The 13973-nt window shown below is 45.0% G+C and overlaps 1 protein-coding gene and 1 long non-coding RNA gene across 2 annotated transcripts; one reads left to right on the top strand and one right to left on the bottom strand.

Annotated features, from left to right (window-relative positions):
- On the bottom strand, positions 1–8870 carry zbtb2b (zinc finger and BTB domain containing 2b). Its single transcript, XM_014205624.3, has 3 exons — positions 8378–8870; positions 4131–4311; positions 1–3825 (listed from the first exon to the last, which is right to left on the bottom strand). The coding sequence occupies exons 2-3, from the start codon at positions 4301–4303 to the stop codon at positions 2409–2411; spliced, it is 1590 nt and encodes a 529-aa protein (XP_014061099.1). The 5' UTR covers positions 4304–4311; positions 8378–8870; the 3' UTR covers positions 1–2408.
- On the top strand, positions 8746–13066 carry LOC123743486 (uncharacterized). Its single transcript, XR_006770311.2, has 2 exons — positions 8746–8885; positions 12421–13066. It is a non-coding gene; the product is annotated as an uncharacterized LOC123743486 (long non-coding RNA).
- The last annotated feature ends 907 nt before the right edge of the window (positions 13067–13973 follow it).

The following is a 13973-nucleotide window of genomic DNA, read 5'->3' as shown; positions in this document are numbered from 1 at the left end:
TAGCGATGTCTAGAGTTTATTTAACTAAAGCCAAAAGATGAGTAAAAAAATCTGAAATCAAACATGCATGTATTCTTGGGATGAACACAGCTGAATAAGAAATCATTAAATCATGCCATAATTCTGCAAAACATCTCTTTAATTGTTCATTCTTCACTGTGAAAATGTAAAATAGTTTTCTTTATTATTTACACAGAAGACTAACTCACGTTCCTGAGAACACAGAGATATCACAGTACATGTTCAACTGAGCTTTGGGAGGGCAGCAGTGTGCACTCCAGGATCATAGGTAGGGGACTTTCCCTCGCCCAGCTTCCCCCATTACCCCTGAAACTTGTTTCCAAAAATATCCCAACACAGAAAAGACAAACCGCTTGCATAAATACACATTTTATAATTGACACAGGGAAAGACGTTAAGCTGTTAGTTTACACCTACGACCAATGTGGTTGAACATTGTACAACTTGAGCTCAGCAGGGAGAATCCAGAGACTAACTGATGAGGAGAAACATGTGCTATATGTTGACCTCTGAGAAGTACACTTCAGTAGTATTCACTTCACAATGCCTGAATATACTAGAACACAGCTTGAGCCACGAGATAAATAGGAGTCCTTCCCCATGTAACACATTTAAGCTCACTTTTATATTGTGTCTTTAAGCTAATGGAAATCTGACTGAAATATGTCCAATTTGCTCAGTTAGCATGAAGACTCCATTAGTGCTAAAGTAGTATGGAACCCTAGTCCCAGTTCCATTTGGCCCCACCCTGGATAGAGTCTAGATAGGATAGGCATAAACCATACAGCCATATTTACCATATGGATGGCCATTTTTCTTTCAGCTAGTCTATGAGATCCAAAAGGATAGAACGAAGCTAGAGGACTGGGCTAGGAGTCAAAATGGAACTGAGCCTGACCCTCCCTGCCACCAAACTGTACTGTACAAACAGAGGAAAAGAGCAACTGCAAATGAAACCGCAGCAGATTAAGATAAATATCATACTAGAATTCTGTCAGTAACACCAAGGCCTTGAATGGAAAGAGATTGACAACAAATATACATACACCTTCACTATACTAAATCAATCGTTTTCTAGATTGGAAACCAATTAGCAATATACAAACTTTGCAATAAAAAATATGATTTGTAAATATAGCACTGTATATAAAATTAGAAAGGTATATCCAACACAAAATAAGGTCTTTAAGAACAAATGATCCTCAATTGGCAAGGTGTACAATATTGTACAGAATTGAAAACTCCCTTCAATACATGTAGGCATCAAAATATGATAACATAAATGTGTTTAAAATGCACAGATAGTAGCTATTTAAAATAAACAAAAGGTTTATAAAAATGGCACGACTGTAAACATCACCTATAAAGCTACAGTGCTTGCTTCTACTTTGAGGCCTCTGTTGGAGTAACCAACACAATCCTAACGATGGGCCGAGATTGCCCTGTTTCGTCTATGGCAATTGTGCTTCTTTTCATACCCACACAGTTGGCACACGTAGCACAAAAAGTAACAAAATGGCTGCTCAAAACGATGTACAGAAGGGAAATTATAGCACAGAATTATGAAATTTCATGGTACATGTTCTGCTTACAAGTTTACTGAAAACTGCCAAAAGAAGACACAGCCTACTGGACTGGACCTAATAGACCATGGAATGAGGTTGATTCTGGACTGGGCATATACTTATTTCATCAGTATACTGCACCAGATAACACTTTGGAAAAGGAGATACTTTTTATTTTACAGCAGATGTGTTGAGACCACCATTCGGTCTGCACCTGCCTGCCTGTTGCTTCCCCTGGTATCTGCTGCACCATTTGATTGTAGAGAAACATCACTTCCTCCGGAACTCTCTCTCAACTTCCTGTTCCTTTCTGGAGCTAAAAGCTGAGTGAGAGGCTCGACCACAGCCAACAGCCACTTTAAATTAAGTAACAGAAACCAATGTGACAGACCTATGTAAATGAAGCACCAGAAAGAGACTGACAATACGACAAAGCCCTAGTCATAATTACACCACGAACTCAACTGCAGCACATATTTTGAGAAACATATAGCGACATAGTACTTTGCCAATTGGTCAGTGACATATGCATAGGAGAAAAAAATGGGCGAACAAATGCAGCGTCATGTCGGAAAGAAGACTTAGTACAGTGTGTGGTTTTCACATGGACACTTAATAGACAGTTCCTACTGAAACAAGTCCAAGTCTCTGGCTTTGCTGTTAAATAAACCTGAGGAAGCATTTTCAGTAGATATAAAACCCCTCCTACATACCTCTAACTAAATCTTTAACTTAACTACTGACCATCATTTACCAAAGAAAATAATAAACATACTGTATATAAGAGAATAAAAATATAAGACTGGTTCTGGCGCTGTGGCGCTACTCCACCAAGATCTGCTCAGTTTTTATGGCCGTAATGAGGGTGGCGGCGCCGGACGAGTCAGAGCCCTCGTCTTTGGGAAACTCCTCCCCGTGCAGCAGCCGCACCCCTGACTGCCCCTGCAGGCCTGCTAGAGCCCCTTGGCTGAAGCACAGGTGCTTGATGACCTCGTTGGGGCTGGAGAAGGTGGTCTCACAGACATTACACTTGTAGGGCCTGGCCGAGCCTAGGAACAGCGCCTCCATCTGGCTGGTGTCGTCTCCTGCAGCACACAGCTCCATGCTCTGCCGGTCCACCATGGTGTAGGCGTCGGCGCCCTGGGTCAGGCACACGTGGCGAGCCGCCTGGTTGGCACGACAGAAGCTCTTGCCGCAGGCGCTGCACTTGTAGGGCTTTCCCGTGTGGATGTACATGTGCTCTCGCCAGTGGCTCTTCTGGATGAACTTGCGTCCGCAGGTGGCGCACTCGTACTTCCTGCGCTTCACCTCGCGGTCCAGGTCAGCACTCTCCAGGTTGTCGATATCCGCAATGTCCGATGGAGGTGGTGTGTCGGCCTGGGACTGACACCCGGTCGCCCACCCCGACAACTCTGCTCTGGGAGAGTCCATGCTGAAACCAGAGGGAGGTGCTTGCTCGCTGTCACTAAGCATCTCAACTGTCATGGCAGCGGACCGTTCTCCACTTCCCCTTAGCAGTACCTCCTCTACCTCTGGTGTGGTGGCTGCTCCTCCTCCTGGGAGGACAGGTGAGTGTGCACCGCTGGGCTTGGCCACCAGAGGGAGCCGAGCCAGGCTGTGCTGCAGGAGGTGCTCCCTCAACAGGCTCCTCTGGTTGAAGCGGCTGCCACACAGGTGGCAGGAGTAGTGCTTCCTGAAGGAGGCATTCCTCTTCATGATGCTTGGCTTCACATGGAGAATGGTGTTGGAGCTACCCGAGGAGGGCGCCTCTCCTGTCGGGGTGTTCCCTCCATGCTCCTCATACGAGGCCCGTTGGCCGCTGGTCGAAGCCTCCACCATTTCCTGAAATGAAGAGTCCAGTTTGGATGCGTGATTGGTGAATGCCGCTGCTACAGCAGACGTGGACGGATACTTCCTGTCAGGGAAGCTGTCCAGGTCAAAAGGCGAGGAGAGCTGGCGCCGGACGGGCAGCCTGCCGGACAGCGTAACCTGCTTGTCCGAGATCTGGATGCCAAAGAGGGAAGTAGAGAGTGGCAGGCTGGGCTCTGGATGGGAGAAGGCTGTCTGGCTGGCCAGGCTGGCCTCCTGCAGGAGGGGGTAGGCGTGGAGGAACTTGACCCCCTGCTCTAGCCGGGCTGGGTCGATGAGCTGAGGGGCCAGCTTCCCTGTGTACATCAGGTTGAGGAGGTAGCTGAAGATGTCTGGCTGGATGTCGGCTGCCTTCAGGCGGACACAGTCACTGAAAAGAGAATTCATGGTATAAATAATACTTTATTTATCGGCCACATCAAAACGTCTTGGAAATTGAAAACACTGATGATGCAAACAAAAGCTTTTATTGATCACCATACATAAACATGGTCCTTTCCTTATTGCGTTGCACATATTCTACCACAACCTCTAGGTGAACTTGTTTGAACAGTCCAAGCAGGGCTGTATTGGGTTTCAACTAAACTTTCTCAGTTGTAAATCATTAGTAAACGTAATGTCAGCCTAGCTTAATGTAGCCTACAGATAGAGCCGATGCCGTGTTGTTTACCATACCTGTCCTGGTGTATGAAGAGCATTCTGAAGTAGTTTGAGAAGGCGGCCAGCACGGCCTTGTGGGCTTTGAAGAAGACGTCTCCGATGGCGATGGTACAGTCACACAGGAAGCCAAACTCCCTCTGAGCGTTGAGCTGCTGCAGGAGGATAAGACCATGGTTGGCCAACTCCATTCTTCAACCTGCACATAGAAAGACACAGAGACGAAGGCAAGTCAGTCAGTTGGTTCGTTTCCTGTCTGGAAGAGGACCACAATGCCACCAAAGAGAGAAGTCAGAGGGCCACTGACAGCCCTGTAACACCACAACAAACGCCAATGTAGGCTAACAAAACAAACACTGTTGTTGAATAGAGGCAATTTAATGGCTTATTTTCTGATACATAGCATGTAGCCTAGGCTAGCTTACGAGTTAATGTATGAGCATACTATTTTAATATAACATGAATACTCTTTAAATACCAAATCTAACATATTTTCATCAAATGTATTTCAAAGCAGGGAAGGGCTCTTGTCCTAAACATAGCCTAACAGCTCAATGTCCAATAAGTACAAGGAGCTGTTTAACATCAGATGACCTGATCTCAGAGATTCTGAGGTTCGCAGAGCTATTGACTGGATGGTTTTTCCACAAGGCTGGCTTTAACCACGTTAGCAAAAGCGTTCGATGGGAAAGGAGACAGAACGGGTGGTTTCCTTATTGACCTCTAGGTTGCAGCTTCCGGAGGACTACTCACACAACCCTACAAGCTGCCTCAGGGGACAGGATGCAGAGGGGTTAACCTACCGTATATTCAGGCTAGAAGAATATCCATTTGGAAGAAAGAGTACACATTTACATTTTAGTCATTTAGCAGACGCTCTTATCCAGAGCGACCTACAGTAGTGAATACATACATTTCATTTCATTTCATGCATTTTGTTTTTGTACTGGCCCCCCACCACATTGAATGTTATTTTCCCTTGCAGTTATGTCAGTTGAACAAAAACTACTCTATAAAACAAAATGGATGATGTAGAATAAGACACTTAAAAGTTACTCCGATATCCATAGACCTCAGTCACCTCACCTCTGAACCGTCAGCATCTCCAGAGGGAGTGCAAATACCGCCATGGAATTCCAGCCAATCAGAAGTGTCAGATAGAAACCGACAGATCCATGGAATAAAGGTGTATGGTTAGGTAAGTAGCCTAATCTCTTCAGGCACAATCTGCTCTCAGTCCTTTGACGGGATTCCAACCCCCTCACATGCCTACGCCCTTTGAACCCTTACTCATAGGGAGTGTGCTCTCTACTCTGGCCACCAAGACAGCTGCAGTTGACCCCTAAAGGTCACCACGGGATTGGAGGCTTTTGGGCGTCACATGATCAGGTTTATGTATATCTACACATTCCTGAGGCAAGACTGACTGGTTCCACCCCTCTACCAATAGGAATGGAGCCTGCAGGATATAACACCCATTCTCTCACTATACCACACAGGAACAATACAACACTCAAGTCAAAACCCTGGGCAGTAGGCACTAGGCTGACTCAGGAGCCTTCTCTTTACATGTACATAAGAAGGAGGGCTGCCCAGTGGCGACCCATCGTTCAGGGCAGGTGGGGCAGAGCCCCATCTGTTTTGAGCCCCACATTTTTTGAGCAAATAACTTTTTTGCTTTCCTGTTTTTCATGTTATTTTGGCATTAACACATATCAGCTTGCAAACAATGTAAAAAATTATATATATAATTGAGTTAATAAAGCCGCATACAAACATGGTCTCTTTTCTGTTTTCTTGGGTATGCAGGTGTTTCAGCCTAGCTCAGTGCTTTCTGTGGAGGTGGGGCAAGCAAACAGAAAATATAGAGTGTTGCACAGTGATTGGCTCAGTGTTCTGTCACTCATGGGAACTTTACATCACCGCTAAGTGTAAGACCAGACCTTGAAAATTCTAGCCCTTTGGCTGCTGCCATAGAAGTGCCCATCCAAGAAGGCTCAAGGTCATTGGCCACAGATAGAAGGACGTCAAATCACGTTATATGTACAGTAGCTTTGATTGGACTGATCATGTCAACGTCATACTTTCACCATCTTAGCTAGCAGTCATCATGAATCAAGTCAACAATCTACTGGCAAATCCTTTTAAATCCTTGTCATATGAAGAGAAATAATGAGAAATTATACACAAAACGTATCGGTATTCATCGGACATAAACATTACACAACAAGTTGGAAATCGAAATTCAACGAGTGGTTTGGAAGGAATCAGTGACAGTGGCTGTATGGTCCCAAATCTGGGTATTAAGGGGCTCTTTTCCAAGTTTAAAATTATAAAAACATTCGACATTGGCCATGCTGTCAATGAAGCATGATTTGTACCACGCTCAAAACAACTTAACTCGGAGGACCACCGTGCCACCTTCCTGTTCAAGTGAGCCGAGCACAACAATGTGAGTCCAAAACATTTATTGTATACTGCTACATAAATGATGTAATATGCCAGGGAGATATGTATACTGTAGCTAAGAAAGTAATACTAAGTGTATGTTGTGTAGTTTAGGGCTCCCAAGTGGCACAGCGGTCTAAGGCACTGCATCTCAGTGCGAGAGGTGTCACTACACACCCTGATTAGATTCCAGGCTGTATCACAACCGGACGTGATTGGGAGTCCCACAGGGCGGCGCACAATTGGCCCAGCGTTGTTCGGGTTAGGGTTTGGCCGGGGTAGGCCGTCATTGTAAATAAGAATTTGTTCCTGACTGACTTGCCTAGTTAAATAAAGCTTAAAAATATGTTAGTAGCCCATGTACCTCACCCCAAAAATTTGGTCTATTTACCCCTCTTAATTTCACCCACTGTTCTGACTGTAGCCTATAACCTGCTTTAGAGATATGTAATCATTGAATATTGTAAGAGCTTTCATTGTCTGCTTAGATGCCCCCTTTCTTTATCTTACGGTTCTAACTTGGTGTACAGGGAGAGCACTGTAAGATTAGCCCATGTTCTGAATTCTGTCGCCGTACATTTCAAAAGTGCTAAACAAATAGTTATATTGACTAACGTTACGTCCGTCCTAGCTCGCTCACTGTCTCAATCGAAATTACGGATTGCCTTTTATCTGCTTGTAGTCTCCTTATGACATAGTTTGTACATCTCACTTGTCAGTAGAAACCACATTTGTTTAAACAAGTCAACCATATCAGCTATGTTTTTTTTAAAAGCAGTAAATGAGGCTGAAATAACTGTTTCGCGGCCGGACAAGGCTTTGCTGAAAGCCAGGTGTAGCAGTGGTAAGGTGTTGGGACTCTGCTGTTGAGACAGCTTTATGTCGGCCCTAACAGTTTGTGGGCACCGTTTGTCACTGTTATAGTGCAATTAATGTATTGTTTAGTGTTGTGGCTTTGCTGGCATGCATTCCACTTTTTATTTTATTTTGCCCCATCAAGATTTACATGCTAAAATCTCCACCTAAACTGGAGTTGTCTGAAGAGATATAGAGAGCAACTCTCAATCTGGTCCAGACACAATAGTCTACTACTACTGCTGAAAAACACTGCTGGCTAATGTTGCAGCATTGATGGTGATTAAACAATATTGACAAATATGTTTATTAAATCCATTCTGGCAAGTAATGTAGCCTGCCTTACATTGTCAGAAAATATCATCATGATATTTTGTGTAGAGGCAGACATCCAGCAGTAAATTTTTGAGACCTGTGACACTCAATAATTATGAATGAGTCATTTAGTAATAGTAAACATTTGAGCAATCACTCATGAATTAGGAATCTAGCAGTAAAGTCCCATGTGTTCATAGTAGTCCTATGTGTTTGTAAGAAAGCGCCGCCCCTATTGTAGACACGTGGAACGGCCCGATATCCCGCAGAGAAACCACTTCCGCAGTACGTTTTCGTCCTAAACAAAAAAGAGCCCTTACAAAACCTATAGGTGAACGTCTATACTGCTGGCATGTCTAGTTTAGCCATAGACCCACGCCTCGGCAAGTAACACAATAATTTTAATCGGTTTCATTTAGGAGCTGAAACGGTGTGTTCGAGCGCGCCACGAAGGCTCAGGCGCTAGCCTCTCCTTTGCCCCCCCCGACTAGAGGAGCGGTATAGCGAAAATAAACGGAGCCTCATGAAATGGACAAGGGGTGGTCGCCGAATACATTTCTTAAACTTCAAAGTGACCGATTTATTGAAACCGTATATAAATTACATCAGTCGGTATACAAAATGTAATGACGTGCGGGTAGACATACCTTTTTACTCTGCTTGCCTTGAATCCGTGGAGTTAGTCGTGTTGTTGTTTGTTACCGGAGGACTTGTCCGTTGGGCTTGCAGCTGCTCTGTTCCTCAAGAAGCATTGGTTGCGATGGTCGTCGGTGTTTTCCGGTCGGGTTACGTTACAATCACATGACTATGTAGGGCACTTAAAAACAGCAGTTCGCATAACGGACGGGGCGCCTGACAAATTCTCGTTGGGAAGGGAACCGTAACCGCCGTGTGTCCCTGTGAATAGAGAATTGTATCCACCTCGTTACAGCTAAACGAAAAGGACTATAGAGGGCGAGCACTGTATGATAATTTATTCAATCTCCGGTTGGGGCACGTTAAACAAACCGATGTAGGGGGAAATAGCCGTAGGTCGCCCACCCCACCCCCACACAAATAGATAACGTTTAACGTAGTCTACAATCGTGACTGTATTTGCATTTTCGGTTGGTAGCAAACAAGAGCTTCCTGTAAACAAACGAATTTACCGCCGCGGTGAGTCTCTGGCAACTGTCGCGAGGCAGACGTTCGTACCCAGATTGTTGGCTGCTTTTGGTTCAATTTGTAAATTACAATTCTGGGGTTCTCAAAGTGCGGGAGGGCAATGAACTAGTTAACTTTTTTATTTAATTTCAGTATATTTTGTTAGGCCTAATCTAGTCCCCCATGAATTAGTTTAATTCGGCTATGTTGGTTACAAATGTCAAAATGTGTTTCAGATTAAAGGATAAATTGCGTTCCACGATTCATGGTGCAGAACGTATGTTTTTCAAGAAATTACTTTGGGGCGTTTATGTATGATTATGGGTGTGTTTTTCTCTATTTGTCAGTGGTAAATACTTCAGAAAATCCTCCTGGCTATTTCAAGCCTAAAAGGACCACTACAGTTGTCAACTGAGGTGTTTGCTGTGCTACAGTTGATTAACAGGGCAATTTTATATTTTCAAAAGGAGGAGTCAAATACAATACAAGAGGATCTTGATCCAGGACATGAACCACCAGCGGCCACTTGGAACCTGATAAAACACCACTGTAAAACACTCCTTATGGCCGCCTATTACATGGTTATATGCTGCTTATGACTGTGTAGGAGGCTTTGTTACAGGGTTCAATATAAGTGCTACTGCTACCCATATTCCTCATGGTCAGAATTCTGGCCATATCCACAGACTTCTGTGGCATTCTCAACAGGATGTGAGCTAGCATGACCAGGGAGAGAGAAAACACACACACATCGCCTGCCAGGAAACTCAGGAAGTGTGTGGGGTGGGGGGGAACTACACACACACACACACACAAATACACACACAGAGATTAACTAGTAGGCATACAGACACACAAATACACACAGGCGTACACACCCATAGTCATAGAGGGCACAAACTTAGACACCCACACACCAACTTTGTCATTGGATACATAGGAGTCTCTGGGGCACAGTGACCTGTGAAACTCATTGGAATGGATAGATGTTGCCTAATGCAAACACAGAAGCAGAGCTTTCCTCAGGGCTGAGTTTCAGGTTTTAAAGCAGACATATGAAACACTGTAGAACTCTGATCTGATTAAGAGACCGGACAGGGAGTTTAAGAGCAAATTGGTTGAAGGAGAATCTCCCTTAGACACAGGGATGGAGTAAAAAAGAAAAGGGCTAAAAAGGTAGAGGATATAAAATAAGAAGGAAACAAAAACAATAATATGAGCTTTTAGAACTGGTGCCGCCTGGCTCTGCTAGATGCTACTATTGTGTGAGATGTTAATATGACTGTCCCTCTCATTGCCATTAATATAAAGGTGCTCTATAGGGAGATACAAGAGGTTTAATTAACCATAAGCAAAACTCAAGCTGATGATAGAAAAAGGGTGACGGAAACTAAAGCATGTTTAAAGTGTTTGGGGGTTGATTGAAAGAGGCAGACTAAATAAATGCTATGTTCAGAGCTCCACTCTGATTCACACTTGAAATCAATAATTTTTTATCAATATAATTTCCCCCAGACCATAGGAGAGCTGCCATCTGGGCAACGTGCATGCACAGTGAACACATGCATGCGCACACACATGTCCAGTGAACAGGCCATTCAAATGAGATGCTGGAATTTCACATGACTGCCCCCAACACTGATTTGCACTAAATGGATTTTTCCATACAGGGTAAATAACACTTACACTATCAATATTGAATTTTCATGAAACATATCACTTCAATTTCTGTTTTAAAGTATATGAGAGAATACATCAATAGGCTACAAAATGTGATTACAATAATCAGTCACTCGGACAAGCAAATCTGAAGAGCTCAAAGCTCACCAAACGCACACAACCTACTCATGTTACCATGATCACTACAACATCCACGTGAGAGAAAACTATGCGTTAGTGGAATCTATTCTTTATTAGAAATGCAATTTAGTGGAGGTATGGTATGGGTAAGCAGAACCACCTTTTCAAACACAGCATTGATTTTAACCCCTCTGGCCGTGGTCTATTTTGAAACCAGAGTGTCTCTGAGTCACTCCACGTGTCCCCCTCTCGCCCCTCACTCTCCGGTTTAGGAAAACAGATCTGGAAGGGGGGAGCACTGCAACACCGGAGATTGACAGCTTAATACACCCACTCCACGGAACTACATGTGGGACTCCACATCCTGCCAGTGGGATGCCTGCTCCCATGTTCCCATGGTGATTGGTGACCTATTATACTGCCACTACCGAGTGGCGCAGCGGTCTAAGGCACTGCATCTCAGTGCTAGAGGCGTCACTACAGACTCTGGTTTGATTCCAGGCTGTATCACAACCAGCCGGGATTGGGAGTCCCATAGGGCGGCGCACAATTGGCCCAGCGTCATCCGAGTTAGGGTTTGGCCGGGGTAGGCCAAACTGCCTTGCCTAGTTAAATAAAAATATGGGAAAATAGTACTTATCTCCCATCCCATTTTGACTGTCTGTTTTGTATCTGACCCATACTTTATGTTTTCTATCTGATTTGGATCAATACCTCTCTGCAGGGAGATAAGTGGATGTGCAGGAGTAGATTCAATAAAACACTATGGTCTGGCTCTAGCCTTTTGGGGACCCTAAGCGAGATTTGGTATTGCCGTTTTACAGATAATTTCCTGCAATTCTACACATTTTGCCATGTTAATGATATCGGAGTGAGATTGACTAATGAAATCAATCGGGGTACCCTGGGAGTCAGGGCTCTTGGGCACATGCCCTGCGTGACAAGTTGGTATTCTGCCATGATTGCTACAAGTTTATTTGCTAAAATTGTCAGCTGACATGGCAAATTGAGTGACTGTCAGTGACTGACATAAAAGGAAAAAACTGCTGATGCACAACCACATTTCGAACTTGCACCTTGTGTATTCTACTATTCTAACTCTTAACAGTAAGTTAAGACCCCAACTGAGTTCCTAAAAAATAACAAAATGTTGGGCCCTAACGAACCGCTTATGTCGCTTATGCCTGGAGCCAGCCCTGACTATGGTCACTGCCCTGCATTTGTCACGACTTCGGGCTCCTCTCCTTGTTCAATCGGCGTTCGGCGATCGATATCACCGGCTTTCTAGCCATTGCTGCTCCATTTTTCATATTTCCATTTGTTTTGTCTTGTTCCATACACACCTGGTTTTCATTCCCTAATCACACTGCATGTATTTAGTCCTTTGTCCCCTCCATGTCTTTGTGTGAAATAGTTTTATGTTATGTGGGTATTTGTCACGCGCCAGACTTTTGTTCATGTTCCGTGTTTTGGGCACGTTTATGTACTTATGTGCTTTTGTTTTGGACCGGAATAAAAAGTGCGCCTGTTACTACACTCTGCTCTCCTGCACTTGACTTCGCCTCCCTTCAGCTGATAGTCGTACTGTCTCGACCCGAAACCTGCCTCTCCGCCTGCCCTGCCGGAAGCTGGGTCCGCAGTTTGTGGGGCCATTCAAAGTCCTGAGGAGGGTGAACGAGGTGTGTTACAGATTACAGCTTCCCTCTGATTACCGTATTAACCCCTCGTTCCATGTGTTTCTCCTCAGGCCGGTGGTGGCTGGTACGCTCCAGGAATCTGAGGTGCGGCAGGTTCCTCCGCTCCCTCTGGAAATCGAGGGGGCCCCGGTGTACTCCATTAGTTCCATCCTGGATTCGAGGCGTCAGGCAAGGGACCTTCAGTACCTCATGGAGTGGGATGGGTACGGTCCGGAGGAGAGGTGCTGGGTCCCGGATGTGAATGTGTTGGACCCCGAACTGCTGCGGGAGTTTCACCGTCGCCGGCCGGATCGCCCTGCGCCTCGCCCTCTGGGTCGTCCCCGAGGCCGGTGTCGGCGCGCCACTGGAGCCGCGCGTCAAGGGGGGGGTACTGTCACGACTTCCGCCGAAGTCGGCTCCTGTCCTTGTTCGGGCGGCGTTTGGTGATCGACGTCACCGGCTTTCTAGCCATCGCCGCTCCATTTTTCATATTTCCATTTGTTTTGTCTTGTTCCATACACACCTGGTTTTCATTCCCTAATCACACTGCATGTATTTAGTCCTCTGTTCCCCTCCATGTCTTTGTGTGAAATTGTTTTATGTTATGTGGGTATTTGTCACGTGCCAGACTTTTGTTCATTTTCCGTGTTTTGGGCACGTTTATGTACTTATGTGCTTTCGTTTTGGACCGGAATAAAAAGTGTGTCTGTTACTACACTCTGCTCTCCTGCACTTGACTTCGCCTCCTGTACACACCCGTAACAGCATTGCATTCTCTACCAATGCAAAGTTAGCCTATGTGCTCTGTGAAGTGCAGTCTCTTGACTCTATGGGGTGCAGAACATATAACAACTTCATAGCCTATTCTTTTGCATAGATTCTGAGATGTTAGGTAGAGATCAGTGAGGATTGAAGGAGTAAGGTTGCTGATTCACACACAATTTTGCTGGTAAAATAAGTTCAGCACCAGCGGTCTTTGCAAAAGCCTACAGCTACATTCTAGAATGACAATTTCAAGATAGGATAAACTGTCCTACACATATTCATTCTAAAACCAAAAGGCAGCCTCTCCTATTTGCTCAGACACCTTAAAAGCAGGCTTCAGAGGGCGGTCCCTAGTCACAGGACTCTTATCCAAATTCCTCCCCCTTCCCCCTCACTCACTCACACACACACACATTCTGTCTCTCTCCTCCCAAACCCTCTGAGGGCCTTTGGGGATCTGTGGTTTCGCGATAGAGTGGCTTAATGTCTCCATGGCAACCATTGCCCTGAACTACAGAAGATGCCCCAAAGGATGCCGTCACAATTGAGTACCCCCCGGGGCGAAACGAAGTTCCGCACACAGCAGTGAGATAAGATGTCTCTATTTCAGAAAGCCCCCAGGTGGGCGCCAAACTCACTCACTGCTCTCTGATCTTAAAAACCCCACAGCACAGTGAGAACACCAAAGCAGTCCTGACCAGATCAAGGCAAGCAGTAACAAATTCTACTGCAACTGAGACCAGCCTCAACTTGACACTCTATAGCTCTACATTCATTATATAGAAATAGTCACAATGTTTTGGCCTACAAGTGCATCCAGTAGACTCCTGAAGTGGTTTAAAGGGAAATAGCTTGGGAG

The sequence above is a fragment of the Salmo salar genome, chromosome 06 (genome assembly GCF_965601325.2).
Source record: "Salmo salar chromosome 06, fSalSal1, whole genome shotgun sequence".
NCBI lineage: Eukaryota > Metazoa > Chordata > Actinopteri > Salmoniformes > Salmonidae > Salmo > Salmo salar.
The sequence above is the reverse complement of the archived record's forward strand: the minus strand, read 5'-3'. Positions and strand labels throughout refer to the sequence as shown.